At 48.3% G+C, this 18,131-nt stretch overlaps 1 protein-coding gene across 1 annotated transcript in view; it reads left to right on the forward strand.

The window, feature by feature from the left end:
- Positions 1-18,131, forward strand: part of LOC106805188 (ral guanine nucleotide dissociation stimulator-like 1) — an 85,939-nt gene that overhangs the window by 55,595 nt on the left and 12,213 nt on the right. Inside the window, exons 8-9 of the mRNA XM_014806686.1 lie at positions 354-578; positions 978-1,155. Of these exons, the coding sequence (XP_014662172.1) occupies positions 354-578; positions 978-1,155 (403 nt within the window). The remainder of the gene's footprint in view (positions 1-353; positions 579-977; positions 1,156-18,131) is intronic.

The following is an 18,131-nucleotide window of genomic DNA, read 5'->3' on the forward strand; positions in this document are numbered from 1 at the left end:
GCCTTCGTACCGAAATATCATCGCGATGCTGTTTGACATATGACTTTCCAATCATACATTGAAATGTTTCCACACTGCATGCGTCTTCCGTCGCATGCGTGCATAACGCAGTCGCTCGTGTTGACACGTCTGCGCGGCATACCTCCCGCGAAACACGCAGCTCCCCAACCCCCTACCCTTCCCCACCCCCTCCTCTTCCTCTTCCCCTCCCCTCCTCTCTCCCTTCCCCACCCCTTCTCTTCCCCACCTCTCCCCCTCTCCCCCTCTCCCCCTCTCCCCGCAGCAACAGCAGCGGCATCCATCTCTCTTCCGGCTGAATATCGTTATTAACCGCCAGTCTCTGTTGTTTGCAGAGTGATATCGACGGTGCTGCAGTCGTCATCGTCATCGTCATCGTCATCGTTGTCGTCGTCGCATCACGTGAAGCCTGGAGAGCGAGCAAAGGTCGTGTCGCGATGGATCGAGGCGGCGCAGGAGTTGCGTCTGCTTAAGAACTTCTCCTCGCTCAAGGCCATCGTGTCCGGACTGCAGTCGAACGCCGTGCATCGGCTGAAGCGCGTCTGGCTAGCCGTGCCGAGGTGCGAACCTTCTTCTGCTCCTTTTTGTTTCTTCTTCTTCTTCTTCTTCTTCTTCTTGTTCTTCTTTTTCTCCCCTGCTTCTATACCGCCTCCTCTTCTTTCTCATCCATTTTGTGTCAGTACCCCACTGTTTGTTTGTGTGTGTGTGTGTGTGTGTGTGTGTGTGTGTGTGTGTGTGTGTGTGTGTGTGTGTGTGTGTGCGTGTGTATGAGTGTGTACTTGCGCGTGCGTGCGTGCGTGCGTGTGTATGTGCGTGTTCTCATCGAAGATTAAACTAATTAATACTAATCTAATTACTTAAATTTCATGTATCATTATTGATTTTCATAATTTTTAGTTCGCAGTTTATTAAATTATTGTTTAATTGGATTTTTAATTAAGTACGTATTATCTTTCCAGAGAAACCTACATGCTGTTTCAAGAATTGTCGGCCATATGTTCCGAAGATAACAACCAGATGGCGTCGCGAGAGTTGCTCATGAAGGAGGGAACGGCGAAATTCGCAGACGAGAATGGATCTCAAAATGGCAAACAAATGCGGAAACTCATAATGAACAGAAAGTCCTCTTCAAACGAAGTGAGTCAATTTTTAAATAATTAATTTCATTACAAGCGAGGTTTCCAAATGTAACTTCGAATATAATCGTGGCGTGCGGCGCGAAATTATGGCTGCAACCGACGCGAGCGCCCTCTGGATGCGTGTCACGTGAATGACAAGCAAGTTAAATATTTACGGAGTAAAGTAGAGCAGCGGACGTAGCAGTTCTCATTAATAACTGCCCGCTCGTCACAAGGCATCAACAGTCACAACGATGATTCTCATGAACGCGTTACATCTGATACGTCGACTGCAAATCGGGTCGAGATTGATATTTTCGCAACGTGTGGGCCGCGCGACGTATCTCAGAACATATTGGGTAACAGCCGAAAGGTTACGCGCGCCTCGGAGCCCCGTCTTTCTATTCGCGCTGCCGGTGGTGATGTAGGCAATCTAATGGGTGCATGAATCGTCAGTAATGGGTCAGAATATTGAGTAACGCGAAAGATTCGTGTTATTAGAGAGCCTACAGCTGATGATGATTCGTCGCGAATGGGTTATTGTAGTTTCTTTGGTTTTTTTGTTCGGCGCTTACTAATAGTGTGCGACGCATTGCTTGCATGTCTTACGTTACACGAGCGGTCACGACGGCAACGACAGGGCAACGACAGGGCAACGATAGGGCAAAACAGTCCCCGGTGTCTCTCTCTCGCTCGCTCTCTCTCTCTTTCTATCTCGCTCTCTCTTTTTATCTATCTTTCTTTCTTTCTTTCGCTCTTTCTCTCTCTCTCTCTCTCTCTCTCTCTCTATATATATATATATATATATATATATATTATATATATATATAATAGGGCGTAGTGAGTGAGTGAGGGTGTGAGGAGTTTAGTGAGGGTGGTGAGTGAGGAGGTAGTGAGGGAGTGACGTGAGTGAGGGTGTGAGGAGTTAGTGAGGGTGGTGAGTGAGGAGTTAGTGAGGGAGTGACGTGAGTGAGTGAGTATGAGTAGTTAGAGCGTGTTGGGAACGCGAGCGCTGTGCAATATATGAAGATAGTGTCCACCGCGTGGCTTACTTTATTTAGCCACGCGTGACGGCGTGATCGTATGCTTCTATTTAGTACCCGAGTGAGGGAATAAGTGCGCGGACTGCGAGGATATAAAATCCAGTCCGTGATATAACAAGCAACACAGTAAATTTATATGATACACACAGCATAATATATTTATTAATTAATATCCGGCTACTCACGCGTTAACATTCAATCGCAACAGCCGGCCACTCGTTGTCGATTGCGTCATGTATTGCTAATGACTACCCAGCGGGCTTTGCGTACAATCGGCTGTTACTTACATGCTTACCGTACTCTCTAAATCATCATCCGCACATCTACTTGCCATAAATCAACGCTAAACTAATATTATTAACCCACATAGGTCCGTCCAATTCTATACATCGTTAAATTGAGAAACAACATCTAGAACAGTCATACAACACTAACATAACAATAGAAAACATAGTTTAAACTGCTATTGCGGATCGTCGGTCGGAGGAGTCTTGTGTTAAGCGTCGGCACGGCCTGGTCCAGCAGCACTCTAATCTGCTACTTCTTAAATTCGCTTACTTTATGCAGCCCAGACGTTGCGTGCGAGCCTCGGTCCGCTTAGGCCAATGGGGACGTACCCGCTGAACTTGCTTTGTTTCCTCGTTCTGCTGCTGTTGTTCTCCAACAGGGGACACGAAATGGTTGTGATGTGCGTCCCTCAGCCGTGGCACTGCTCGGGTGTCGGTGCTGTTATGTTAACGGCTGTTTCTAGCCGCGTGTACGTCGCTGGTTAACGTGCCTCCCTTTGAGGTGACGTGCTTGTGCGTCTCTCTCGTGTCTCACGAGACTTTCCCGCTCAGCTCGCCTCGCGCGGGTTGAGAGGAATAGGCGCCTTGGTTGTGTCTTATGATGTTCATTTGTATTAGTATTTCCTACGCCATATTCCTCTCAATAGCTGTGTCGCTGCTATCTCCTTCCGGTGCCGTTTCTGTCCTGTCTATGTGTGGATCCGCTCCTGTCGCCAGCTGAGCGAAGGTGAGTTAATGAGGTGCTATGTAGGTCTATAGGTGCCGTTGCTGTTGGTGGGTGGCCTCGTTTCCGTTGTGGCTGTTGTTGTTGTTGCTGTTGTTGTTGGTGTTGTTCCTGTGCTGTGGGGCTGTTCGCACACTCTGCGTTTCCCTCCGAGTAAGCGATTAATCGCGATTGCTCGTACGGTTAGTACCCGTAGCAGTAGCTGATATTTGCGTCGATACTCATTTCTGGTGGTAGCTCGTGAAGAGTCCTCGGATTGCATTGTCAGTGGTTTGTGAATTCTCTTATCGCTTGAGGCGAGTGTCGAATGGTGACGTCTATGTGCGTTTGACGGCGGTTCTGCCAGTCTTACGGAAGTATATTTCTGGTAGTAGGAGTAGGACTTGGAAGCTGTCTTGTCCGTGTTGTTTTTATTGGTTATATATCTTCAGGCCCCATATGTCAGTGTTTCGTTTTGGTTGTTCGTCTGGTGTTATATTGACTGTTTAAGCTGTGTCTGCTGTTGATGGGTAGTAGGTTGGTAGCGTTGAAATAGCGGAGATGACTCGCATCCAGTTTAACATTTGTAGGTGTTCGAAATGCTTTATGTTTGTTTGTTCGTTCTTGAATTGTAAGCTGCCTGGTCCTCCCGGGGCGTACGTATCGGTGGAGTAGAACGGGGATGGTGTTGATAGTATCAATTCCCTGTTCAGCGTCAAACTCGCCGTCGCGGTGTCGCTCGTTGCCGAGAATCGATGCCTTCCTGCATAACCTGGCGATCGCTTCGCGTTCTTTGATGAATTGCTGCATGTTCACCCTACATCTTGTTGTCTGTCTGGTAGAATCGGTGCGTTAGTTGACACAAGGAATAGCTGGCAGCTTTTGTCGATACACCTACACGCATCGTGCCTCCGTGTGGTGTCAAGAGATAGGTAGTCTGCCTCGTCTCCTGATACGCCATTATTTCGTTATCCAGTATGGTAGTAAGAAGCCGACAACCCGCGTTGAATTTGGGTAAGAAATATCGCACCGTTATTAGCCGATATAGTCGTGAAAAATTCCTTCGTACTGTTGCACGGGGCAGACAAGTGCTAGAATAATGGAAACGTCCATTATGCTGGTTATTAGCATGCTACTTTCGAAGGACGTGTAATACTTGGAAGAGTTATGTGGATGGGTGGCGTAGGGAAAGTTAAAACGGGGCGGGAGTTGCGGCTTGAATGTGGATGAGGGCTTGGTATAGATCTCTGGTGCGAGTGGTGGATGGGAGGGTATGAGCCAGTAAGTCGTTGATCTGTTTGTGTTAGGACTGTCAAGGTGCTCTCTAGGCTTCGTCAATAGATGTTCATAAATTCATGGTCAGATTCCGATCACGATCCTATACTCGTATGAGGTGCGCGTCATGTACAGTTGTTTGTGTAGTATCGTTCTACAGTCGGCAATAGCATATTGTGCGCCATCTGATTGAATAGCGTTTGCCAGCCTGTTATCTCCCTTAGGTGTTTGCTTCTGGTTTGGGCAGCCTTCGTGAAGTTTAACACTGTTGGTTATTGTTTCCTTCACAATTTTGGTCGACCTGTCGGTCTTCATAAGCTGGCCAATTGTTGGCTGTGGCTTGGTAACGCTCTTGTTCTGTCGCGTGCCGCAACAAGAATGGTGAGCACTCACACTGCCGAGGTGCTGGAGATGAGTGCGCCGTTTCGTCAGGCGTGATTGCTGGCTATGTGTCCCACAAAACAAAACACCCAGTACGTTCCTTGCTTCTAAGTGTTTGCCGGCATGCTTGATGTTTTAAGCTCGGCGAGCGGTATTGCTGTATATCGTCTGTTGTGCATCGTTAAGTCCCTCGAATACTTTCTGCTACAGTGGCACTACTTTCAGATTTGTAGCAGTGGTGGTGATCGTGAAAAAATATCTTCAGTCGTCGTTCGTGTTTCACGAATGGCGTGTCCGTTCGCTGCTTACACTGTTATGTGTCGCGATGGGAGCCGTACTAATTTACCGTCATACTTCGCATTGATTTGTGTCAGGTCGTACTGTGAAGCTTAATGCTTATGTGCTTTCAGTGATGCCCGGCTTGAATTTTCGGATCATGTAATCCTGGTTGTGAATCGGTTGGTTTGTGTTTTTATGCAGCGCTGCGTAGATGTTATGGATCATGATTCCAAGTTCTGTAAAAGCAGTGGTGCGAGAGCGCTACGATGCATTCTTTGCCTATATACACCCCTATGTACCCTTCGTTTTGCTTCTTTACTATCATCTATGTTCCTCTATTCTCCCTGTTCTTTACATATTTAGTCCACGGTCCCCCACGCGGCATCGCCCTATTTCTGCTGTACTGTCTTCTCCTCTACTCGCCGTGCTTAGTTCGGCGCGCGTGACCGAGTGGCGGCTTCCCAAGTGAGCTCGCGCCTGTAGAAACCCGCCTCGATGTTATGAGGGTAGATTACGCGACTCGTTTCGTTCTCGCGGCTGACTATTCTCACTTCTATAATATTTCTCTTTGTCGCAGTCCTCGGCCTCCAGTCGCCGTTGTTGTGCTGTCCGCTTATTCTGTTCGCGTTTTGTTTTCGTTTGTATAAATGGTGCGTGATCATCCTATCCGTTTTACAATCGTGTCGTGTCTTTGTCGTTATTGTCTTCCCCGTCTCCCTCGGCGTCCGTACACCTCCTTTTTGTCAGCACCGATTCTTCCGAGTATGTCTCGTCCGAACATCTCCTGTGCTGATCCGTGCTCTCTCTCTTCCTAGAAGCCCCTGAATCCCGCTGGATTTCAGCCTCCTGTGTCATCTCCGGTGGGTCCGTTGTGTATCCAGTTGATTCGCTGCCCTGTCTACACGCCCCTGCCTCCGGTGACATTCCTCCCCTTCCTACCGTGCCGCGTTGATCCGAGTCTTTCTGCTCGTGATCGTGCTGCGACGCCCGTGATTCTTCGTCGCCACTGTATTCCGGCGTTGTTCCTCTCTCCCGCCGTTGTATGTTGATCAGCGGCGTTTCATCGTCCGACGACCACTCTCCGTCGCCGTCGCTTGGTTAGGCTACAACAATTCAGAGTCGGCGACCCAGTATATTTCTACGAGCCGGTACTAATTCCGGGCACAACCAAGAAACTCGCAATGCCTTGGCAGGCACACTACCGGATAGTCGAGCAGCTCTCACGAGTACGCTTCAGAATCTGCAAGGATGGATCGGCAAAATCCAGAATCGCACACATCGACAACATACGGCCAGCACATTTCGCAGCGAACGCGAGGCCATCACCCGACAACCCGCACGAACGAGAAGAAGAAAGAGACACGAGACGAGAATTCGATAGGCGGGCAAAGCATGCCTACCCAGCGAGAGAAAAAAATAAGAGAATTTACGACAGAAGGGCCTGGCCAGAGAGATAAATTTAGCGACATTAACCGGAGATGAAGCTATGTCAGGGGCGGATCGCGAGGGCGACCAGGGGGCGGCACCGTCCAATAACAAAGAGAGGCAGAAACGCGCGTGGGAGCCCGCGGGAGAATGTGAGTACCCAAGCAATAGCGAGGAGTTCAAGCAATGGCAGAGAGAGGATACACAGTTAGGGGAAATAATAGGGTTGCTAGAACGGGATAAAATACCATTAGAAAGCCGCAAGCTAGTGCAAGAGTTCGCTATGGCAGACGAATTTCTATATCGAGTTAACCCACCTAGCGGCGAAGAAAGGAGCAAGATGCAGTTAGTCATACCGCGGAGATTAGTGCCAGGGCTCCTGTATTTAATGCACGACCACGTCTTCTCGGCTCACCTAGGCTTTGATAAAACACTAACAAAAATCAGCCTAAGATATCATTGGGACAGGATGTTCACGGACATACAGGAGTACGTGCGTACGTGCGTAACGTGCAACTCTAGAAAGTTACATCGCGTCAGGGGCCCATTAGGCGCAGCGCCATTACAAAACGCACCAGGCGAGACGGTTAGCTTAGATATTCTAGGACCGCTGCCTGTAACACGAAACGGAAACAAATATTTGTTAACATTTCACGACTTATATAGTTCGTGGCCTGAGGCATACCCGTTAAAAAGTAAGACAGCGGAAGCAGTGGCCAACGTGATAATCAACGAGTTCATACCCAGACACGGGGCACCCAAGGCTTTCCTCTCAGATAACGGTAGAGAATTTCGTAACGAGATCATGAAGAGGCTGACGAAAACATTTAAAATTCACCATATCTTAATTACCCCATATCACCCCCAGGGAAACGCGAGCTGTGAACGGTTCCATAGGACGTTAGCAGACATGATTAGCGGATACTTAGACCGAGAACAAAGAACGTGGGATGAGTCAATAAATCAGGTGCTATTCGCATATCGAAGCAGCGTACACGAAACAAGTCAATTCACGCCGTATTTCCTCCATCACGGGAGAGAGGCAGTTCTGCCGCTGCAAGATTTCCTACAGCCCAGACGGCGACACTACGCGGACGATCCAGTAACCATAGCAACAGAGCGACTACACCAAGCCATATCAAAAGTCCACCAACGCACAAAGGTAAACCTACAGGGGTTGACGGAGGGGGAGAGAGAGCCGTTGAAGAAATTACTAGAGGCTAACAGGGACCTGTTTGTACTTAACAATAAGGACTTGGGTAAAACAGACCTGGTTAAGATGTATATCGACACAAAGGACGCGCCGCCGGTACGAACGCATCCGTACAGAGTGCCGTTAAACCAGCAGAAAGTAATCGACGCGCACGTGGACGAGATGTTAGCGCACGGGATCATCCGACCCAGTCAAAGTCCGTATAGCAGCGGGGTCGTTCTCGTAGAAAAGAAAGATGGTTCCATACGATTTTGCGTAGACTACAGGAGGCTGAATAAGATTTCACAGGGAAGCGCGTATCCGCTCCCAATTATCGAAAATGTACTAGCAAAGTTAGAGGGGGCCAAATTTAGAAGCAGCCTAGATCTTTGCTCCGCATATTGGCAGATAGAAATGGCGGAGGAAGACAAACATAAAACAGCTTTCTGTACATATAGAGCTCAGTATGAATTTAATAGGATGCCATTCGGGTTACAAGGGGCAGGTAGTAAGTTTCAGGATTTAGCTAATAAGGTATTAGACGGGTTACAACACACATGTGCAATGGCATACCTGGACGACATTTTAATATATAGCGATACGTTCGAAAATCATTTAAAACATATCTCGGAAGTGCTCAGCCGTTTACGTAACGCAGGACTAAGGATAAAAGCTTCAAAATGCGATTTCTTAAAGCCATCCCTCGAGTTTCTGGGCCATATAATCACGAACGAAGGTATTGCCCCTAACGATAAAAAAGTGGAGGCAATCAAAAAGCTCAAATCCCCGTCCACAGTGAAAGAAATCAGACAATTCCTCGGTATGTCAAATTTCTACCGAAAATTCATAAGAGGTTACGCTAAGATCGCTGAACCATTGACCAAATTAACGGGGAAGTACGTTAAGTTTGAGTGGAGCCCGGAAGCAGAGGGAGCGTTTAACGAGTTAAAAAGGCGATTACAGACAGCCCCCATTTTAGCGTATCCGAATCTCCAGAAGCCATATAAACTGTATACGGACGCGTCGCAGACAGCGATCGGGGCAGTGTTGACACAGGACGACGATGACGGAAACGAAAGGGTAATTCAGTTTATCAGTCACGCATTCAGCAAAACGCAGCTAGGGTGGCCGACAATTGAGAAGGAGGCCTACGCCATCGTGTTTGGCGTTAGACGACTACGAATGTACCTATACGGAGCACAGTTTTCCGTATTTACCGATCATAAACCTTTAAAGTTCCTCTTCGAGTCGAAGAGCGTTAAGAACGCGCGTATTCAGAGATGGGCAATTACGCTGTCAGAGTATAACGCGGAGTTCTGTTACCACGCTGGGAGACTGAACGTGCCCGCGGACGCTTTGTCGAGGTTGCCAGTACAAGACACGTCGCAACCATCGTCGTCAGCAGAAGCAGACAGAAAGGGAGAGTAAGGGGGGGCCACCTAGCGAGGACCCACTTTCGCGAATAGAGGGGGAGACAGTGGTAGTAGAAGGGGCAGATAATCTCACGACGTTTCAGAGAAAGCCCGGGGTACACGTGGTGGCTACGGTAGACAGGGTGAATACAAAGAGCGTACATTGTGTGATTAGGAACGACACGGACGAAGGATTTATGGTTAGGAAGAATTATATAATAGCCATAGCTGAGGCCGTCGACCCACGAGGAGTACGGCAGGCGTGTAGTGTAAGTAGCTAGCTCCTTGTCTTAACCCCGTCACGATCTCTACCTGGGTATGCGGGTTAACATATATCGTTTTCTTAACTCTGAGTAAGTATCTATCCGTCACCCTTCCCCTAGACGTTTTTGCTAATAGCGGTACTATCGATCTCCCTAGCGTTAATACCCTGTTATCGAAATCTATTGTCGCTCTCGCTTTCTCAAAGAAATCGGCTCCTAGCAACAAATCCTGCTGTAACCCTTCGGTGATAACGCATTCTACTCGCCTGGACACTTTTCCTATCGTTAGTAAAATATCTGCTAATCCCGTATGCCTTAATGTCCGGCCGTCGGCTGTTTTCAATACTAAGTTTCTCTTATCTACCTTTCTCATCCTTCGTCTGTCTGCCTCCGGTAACCTGCTCCAGACGTTCGCTGAAACTAGGGAAACATCTGCCCCAGAGTCTAAAAGAGCATTAATCGCTATACTCCCGTGTCTGTGCCTGATCACCGTCGGACATAACGGCAAAGCGGATTCTTCTGAGATACTGTTTACGATTTTCTTCTGAGGGAAGGAAAAAACCTTGTTCGGCTGCCCTGTTCTGACCTTCCTTTGCTTCAGTACAGGGGTCTGGGGTTTAAATGCCCTTGGCACTGTCTCCACATATGCTCTGGCTGGTTACACCTAGCGCATAACGGCTTGCCCTGGGTGTTCCATCTATATTGCGAGTAACCCTGCATCGGCTGCCCTCGCCTCTCTGGCTGGGGCCGCCCGCCTGTACTTGTCCAGGCCGGCGCGTTTCTCCCCCCATTCCCCCTCGCTGGCCTAATTTCCCTCTGTGCTGGCGGTCTCGGTAGCGGAATGCGCCGAGCGAGCTGCGGTCTATGATTTCTCAGGCTATTATCTACGCTCCTTACCATTCCCCTTACCTCGTTTACCATCTGCCTCAATTGACCTTCCCCTTCCCTTGCCGTGACGCTATCTACTTCCATTGGGACTTCTCCTTCCCTCAATGCTACCTCTCTGTCTAATCTGTACTCTTCCCTCGCCAATTTTGCCGCTGCTTGTAGGGTATCGGGGTTCTGTGCGATTAGTTTTCTTCTAATCGCCTTCTTAGCCAATCCATCTATAAATGATTCCACTAAAGTCCCCTGCATCCCCGGTGCGTGTCCTATCTCTCCCGGGTAAGCCGTACTATATACCCTGGCGATGCGTTCCTCGAACTCCTGGATCGTCTCGTCCCGCCTCTGCGTGATCCTTTTCAAATCCTGTCTCGCAGCTAGCCGTTCGAACTGATCCCCGAATCTCTCCCTCATCAGCTCTATTAGCTCCTCGCCCCCTATCGTCGCATTCTCCCTTGTTTGTCGGATGCAAAAATCGTATGCCGCCCCTGCCGTCGTCATCGCACCTCTTTTAAATCTGCATTTGCCCCCAGCCGAGCGCCTATTCCCTCTAACTGCCTCTCATATTCCGTAAATTTCATGCTATCTACCTTCACATCCCCCGTAAATTTCCGTATTTCTCGTCGTATCCCCTGTAGTTTCATCTCATCTCTTATCTCCCTTACCAGCGGACTAAGCGCTTGTCCCATAATCTGAACAATATCCCCCATATTTATCCCTTGCGCCATCGTACGCCCAGAGCTCTAAAACAGTTTCCTCCAAACAGCTTACCTCAAATCCCTTACCACCCGTTACCTGGCCCTGCGATTTCTGAAACGGAATGTGCATTAACTGCTGGAAAACAATCGGATTAGTTCACTCATGCGTTAGCGCTACGTATCACGTGACTGAAATTTTATATCCTGGTCACGGCACCATTTTATGTCACCACGTGCTTCTTTATTTAAGCCCACGCGTGACGGCGTGATCGTATCTCTGTTTTAGTACCCCGTGAGGGAATAACCCGGCTCGAGGATATAAAAACCAGTCCGTGATATACAACGCAACACAGTAATTTATATGATACACACACGCATAATATTTATTAATTAATATCCCCCCATCACCGTACACTTCAATCCCAACACCCCACTCGTTGTCGATTCGTCATGTATTCTAATGACTACCCAGCGCTTGCCTACAATCGCTGTTACTACCGTCGTTACCCGTACGTCTCGCTTAAATCATCTCCGCGACACATCTACTGCCCATAACGCTAAACTATATTATTAACCCACAATACGGTCCCGTCCCAATTCTATACCATTTACTCTAACAACAATCTAAACAGTCTATACAATCAACTAACATACAAAGAAAACCCATAGTTACGTATATGCCATCTCGTCGGAGGAGTCTTGTTTAGCGTCGGCACGGCTGGTCCCAGCACACTCTATCTCTTACTCTCTTAAATTCGGCTTATTTATGCTGCCCAACGTTCGCGTGCGACCTCGGTCCCTTAGGCCAATGGGCGTACCCGCCAACTTCCTTTGTTTCCTGTTCTGCTGCTGTTGTTCTCCCCCGAACTGGGTTAGTGATGTACCTCCCTCGGCCGGCTGGCACTGCCCGGTGTCGGTCTGTTATGTAACGGCTGTTCCTGCCCGTACCGTCCTGGGTTACACGTGCCCCTCCCTTTGAGGTGACGTGCCTTCGGTGCGTCTCCTCTCGTGTCCTCACGAGACCTTTCCCGCTCAGCTCCCTCCGGCGTTGAGAGGAATAGGCCCTTGCGTTGTGTCTTATGATGTTATTTGTATAGTATTTCCACCTATTCCTCTCAAAGCTGTGCTCGCTGCTATCTCCTTCTCGGCTGCCGTTTCTGTCCTGTCTATGGCTGTGGATCCCCCTCCTGTCGCAGCAACGCGAAGGTGAGTTCATGAGGTGCTAATGTAGGGTATATCGGTGCCGTTGCTGTTGGTGGTGCCTCGTTCCGTTGTTGCTGTTGTTGTTGTTGCTGTTGTTGTGGTGGTTGTTCCTGTGCTGTGTGGGCTGTCTCGCACCACTTGCGTTTCCATCCGCAGTATGCGATTATCGCGATTGCTGTCACGGTTAGTAGCCCGTACAGTACGCCTGACATACTTTGCGTCGATACCTTCATTCTTGCGTGGTACTTGAAGAGTCCCTCCGGATTCATTGTCAGTGGTTTGTGATTCTTTATCGCTTGCGCGAGGTGTTCGAATGGTACGTCTATGTCGTTTGACGCGGTTTGCCAGTTTTCCGGAAGTATATCTGTAGTAGGTAGCTGGAAGCTGTCTTGTCCCTGTGTTGTTTTATTGGTTATAATCTCGCCCCATATCGTCAGTGTTACGTCCTTTGGTTGTTCGTCTGGTGTTATATTGAATTTTAACGCTGTGTCTGACTCTTGATGGTAGTAGGTTGGTAGCTTGAAATACGCCGAGATGACTCCGCATCCAGTTTAAGCATTTTGTAGTTTCGAATCTTTATGTTTGTTGTTGTTCTTATCGTAGCTCCTGTCCTCGTACACGTCATGGTGAGTGCGAACGGGGATGGTGTTGATAGTATCCATATTCCCTGTGTCACGTAACTCGCCGTCGGTGTCGCTCGTGCCGAGAATCGAATCCTTTTCCTGCATAAACGGGCCGTCGCTTCGCCGTCCTTTTTGATGATGCTCATTTCACACGACTCTTGTTGTACTGTCTGGTAGATCGGGCTGCGTAGCTGACACACTGGCAGCTTCTGTTCGATACACTGCTGTGCATCGTGTGGTGTCAAGTATAGGTAGTCTGCCTCGTCTCCTGATACCGCCATATATTCGTTATCCAGTTGGTAGTACGCCGCCGCCGTTGAATTTGGTAAGAATATCGGCACCGTTATTAGCCGATATATCGTAAAATCTCCTTGTAACTGTTGCAGGGGCAGCAGTGCTAGAATATGGAAACGTCCATTATCTGGTATTAGCTGTACTTTCAAGGACGTGTAATATTGGAAGAGTTGTGTGGATGGTGAGTAGGGAAGTTCAAACGCGGGCGGGAGTTGCTGCTTGATGTGGATGAGGGCTTGGTATAATTCTCTAGGTGAGAGTAGCGTGGATGGGAGGGTATGAGCCAGTAAGTCGTTGATCGTTTGTGTTAGTACTGTCAACGTGCTTCTTGCTTCGTCAATGATGTTCATAAATTCATGGTACGTTCCGATCACATCCATTACTCGTATGAGGTCCGTCATTACCAAGTTGTTTGTGTAGTCCATCCTTCTTTCTAATAGCCCTATTGTGCGGGCCATCTGTTCGGTAGCGTTTGCCAGCCTCGTTATTCCCTTGGTGTTTGCTTCTGTTTGCAGCCTCGTGAAGTTTAACACTGTTATTGTTTCCTTCACAATTTTGGTCAGACCTGTCTGGTCTTCATAAAGCCGGGCCACTTGTTGCTGTACGGCTTGTACGTCTTCTTCTGTCGCCGTCCCGAACAAGAACTGTGACACTCTGCCGAGTGCTGGGATGAGTGCCCGTTTCTGTCGTGATTGCCGGCTATTGTCCCCTTGTTCTTGTTCCAGTGTTGCCGATCGCTTAAGCTGCGAGCGGTATTGCTGTATATTGTCTGTTGTCAATCGTTCAATTCCTTCGGTAAGAGCTGCACTGTACAGGGGAGTAGGATATAATATATATATAATATTATATATATAATTATATGATTATATACAATAGGAATAAAAGTATTAGTATAAGAATCGAGTAAGGCTCTGTAAATAGATAGGACTGTGGATATCATGGCGCGCGTATTAACTAGCTTGCGGCGGTACGAATCGTCAGAATAAGTGCGAACGAGAAGCAGTTTTTTAGAGAGAGAGATGATGAAGAGAGAGAGAGAGAGAGAGAGGAGAGAGAGAGAGAGAGAGAGGGGAGAGAGAGAAAGAAAGATGAGAGAGAGAAGAGAGGAGACGAGAGAGAGCGTAAAGAGAGAGAGAGAGAGAGAGAGAGGAGAGAGGGGAGGGGAGGAGAGAGAGAGAGAGAGGAGAGAGAGAAAAGGAGAGAGAGAGAGGAGAGAGATAGAGACATGGAGAGAGAGAAAGAGAGAAAGAGAGAAAAGAGAGGAGAGAGAGAGAGAGAGAGAGAGAGAGAAGAGAGAAGAAGGTGGGTGGCACGATGTTAGTCACACAGTTAGAAGGAGCTGGTACCACCTAATGCTACTGTAACCCAGGACGGTACGGGCAGAAACATCGGCAGACGGGGCCCGGAGGGGGACGTTAACATAACAGACGACACCAGGGCAGTGCAGCCGGCCGAGGGAGGTACAACATGACATCACTAACCGCAGTTCGGGGGAGAACAAAGCAGCCAGAAACAAGAAACAAAGAACGTTGGCGGGAGTCGCCGCATTCGGCCTAAGGACCGAGGCGACACGCGGACGTTGGGCAGCGATAAATAAGCCCGAATTTAAGAGAGTAAGAGGATAGAAGTGTGCTGGGACCAGCCGTAGCCGCACGCTAAACAAGACTCCTCCGGACGACATGAGGCAATACGTATACTATGGTTGTTTTCTTTGTATGTTAAGTTGATTGTAATAGAACGTTTAAGATTGTTGTTAGAGTACATGGTGATAGATGGGACGGACCCGTGATTGATGGTTATATGAATGAGTAGGTTTAGGCGTTATGGGGCAGTAGATGGTGTCCGGGAGATGATTTAGGAGCGGGAGGATCGGTAGCGGCGGGTCAACGACGGTAGTAACGCGGAGTTGTAAGGCAAGGCGCTGGGTAGTCATTAGAATACTATGGGACTGAAGGTTCGACAACAAGTGGGTGTTGGATTGAAAGTGTACGGTGATGGGGATTATTATATATGTAATAAATAATAATGCGTGTGTAGTAGATATAAATTAACTCGTGATTGCGTTGTATATCACGGACTGGTTTTTATATCCTCGAGCCGTGGTTATTCTTTACGGGTACTAAACAGAGATACAATCGCCGGTCACGACGTGGGCTTAAATTAAAGAAGCACATGGTGACATAAAATGGTGCGTGACCAGGATATAAAATTTCAGGTCACGTGAATACGTAGCGCTAAAAGCATGAGTGACACTAATCTGATTGTTTTCCCACAGTTAATGCACAATTCGTTCAGAATATCGCAGGGCCGAGGTAACGGGATGTAATGGATTTGATGGTAAGGCGCTGTTTGGAGGAAACTGTTTTAGAGGGCTCTGGGCGTACGATGGCGCAAGGGATTAAATATGGGGATATTGTTCAGCATTTGGGACAAAGGCTTAGTCCGCTGGTAAGGGAGATAAGAGATGAGATGAAACTGACAGGGGATACGACGAGAACATAGGAAATTTACGCGGGTGGATGTGAAGGTAGAGCAATAAATTTACGGAATTGAGAGGCAGTTTAGAGGGAATAGGCCTCCGCTGGGGCAAATGGTCGAGATTTAAAAGAGGTGCGATGACGACGGGGCGATGGCGGGGGCGGGCGATACGAGTTGGCATCGACAAAACAAGGGAGACATGAGACGATATGGGGCGAGGGCAGCTAATAGACGCTGATGAGGGGAGAGATTTCGGGATCAGTTGAACGGCTAGCTGACGAGACAGGAATTTGAAAAGGATTCACGCAGAGGCGGGAACGAGACGATCCGAGTTCGAGGAGCGGCATCGCCAGGGTAATAGTAGTACGTGCTTACCGGGACAGATAGGACACGCACCGGATGGCCGGGGACTTTAGTAGAATCATTTATAGATGGATTGGCTATAGAGGCGATTTAGAAAGAAAACAATCGCACAGAACCCTGGTACCTACAAGCGGCGCAAAATTAGCGAAGATGAAGAGTACAGATTAGACAGAGAGGTTAGGCATTGAGGGAAAGGAGAAAGTCCAATGGAAGTAGTATAGTCGTCACGGCAAGGAAGGGGAAGGTAATTGAGGCGATGTAAACGAGGTAGGGGAATGGTAAGGAGCGTAGATAATAGCCTGAGATAATCATGAGACGCAGCTCGCTCAGGGCGCATTCCGCTACCGAGACCTGCCAAGCACAGAGGAATTAGGCAGCGAGGGGAATGGAGGGAGAAACGCGTCCGAGCCTGGGCAATCTACAGGGTGGGCGGCCAGCCAGGAGGCGAGGGCAGCCGATGCGGGTTAACTCGAATATTAGATGGCACACCCAGGGCAAGCCGTTATGCGCTAGGTGTAACCAGCCAGAGCATATGTGGAGACAGTGCCAAGGCATTTAAACCCAGACCCTGTACTGGAATGCAGAAGGAAGGTCAGACCAGGGCAGCCCGAGCAAAGGTTTTTTTCCTTCTCATGAAGAAAATCGTAAACAAGTATATCTCAGAGCATCCGCTTTGCGTTATGCTCGCGACGGTGATCAGCAGCAGTACACGGGAGTAATAAGCGATAATGCTCTTTTAGTACATCTGGTGCAAGATGTTTGCTCTAGTTTCAGCGAACGTCTGGAGCAGATAGCGCTGAGGCAGAAGACGAAGGATTAGAAAGGTGAGATAAGAGAACTTATGTACTGAAACAGCCGAGGCCGACATTTAAGGCATAACGGGGTTAACAAGACTAATTTGCTAACTGATAGGAAAAAGTGTCTAGGCGAGTAGAATGCGTTTATCACCGAAGGGTTACAGCAAGATTGTTGCTAGAGGCCGATTTTTGGAGAAAGCAAGAGCGAGACATAGATTTCCGATCAAAAGGTATTAACGCTAGGGAGATCGATAGTAACCGCCTATTACAAAAACGTGAGGGGAAGTGTGACGGATAGATAACTCTCAGGGTAAAGAAAACTATATGTTAACCCGCATACCCAGGTAGAGGTCGTGACAGGGTTAAAACAAGGAGCTAGAGAGGGGGAGACAGTGGTAGTAGAAGGGGCAGATAATCTCACGGACGTTTCAAGAAGCCCGGGGTACACGTGGTGACTACCGGTAGACATGGTGAATACAAAGGGGGTAGCATTGTGATGGATTAAGCAACGACACAGAGCGAAGGATTTTTGGTTAGGAAGAATTAGTGATACATAGCTATACGCTGAGGTCGTCGACCCGAGGAAGTAAGGACGCGTGTAAGTGTAAGTAGCACGGAAAGGAGCGTAAGGAGGGGCCACTAGTGAGACCCACTTACCGAATAAACCTACAGGGGTTTAACGAGGGAGAGAGGAGAGAGCGGTTGAAGAATTACTAGAAGGCTAACAGGGACTGTTATGTACTTAACAATGAAGGACTGTGGGTAAAACGGACCTGGTTAAAATGTTATCGACAGCAAAGGATGCGCCACCGGTAAAAACGCATCGTAGAGTGCCGTTTAAACGCCGCAAAAAATATCGACGCGCACAGTGGACGAAAAGGTTAGCACTACGGGATTATCAGACCTCAGTCAAAGTCCGTATAGCAGGGGGGGTCGTTCTCTGGTAGAAAAGAAAGATGGCTCCATGACGAATTTTGCGTAGGACTATAGGCGGACTGAAATAAGATTGTCAGCAAGGAAGCTAGTATTCGTCCAAATTATCGAAGACGTGCTAGCAAAGTAGAGGGGCCAAATTTAGAAGTAGCCGTAGATCTTTGCTCCCGCATATTGGCAAGATAGAGGATGGCGGAGGAGGACGAAACATCAACAGCGTTTCTGTACCATACAGAGCTCAGTATGTAATTTAATAGAATGCCGTTCGGGTTGCAAGGGGGCAGGGTAGTAAATTCTCCAGGATTTAGCACATAAGTTATAGACGGTCCTACAGCACACGAGTGGCAATGCTTAATCCTGGACACATATGATATATAGCGCATACGTTCGAAAATCATTTACAAACATATCTCGGAAGTGCTCAGGCGTTTACGTAACGCCAGGAGCCTAAGAATAAAAAGTTT

The sequence above is a fragment of the Priapulus caudatus genome, unplaced genomic scaffold (genome assembly GCF_000485595.1).
Source record: "Priapulus caudatus unplaced genomic scaffold, Priapulus_caudatus-5.0.1 Scaffold104, whole genome shotgun sequence".
In the NCBI taxonomy this organism is placed as follows: Eukaryota; Metazoa; Priapulida; class Priapulimorpha; order Priapulimorphida; family Priapulidae; genus Priapulus; species Priapulus caudatus.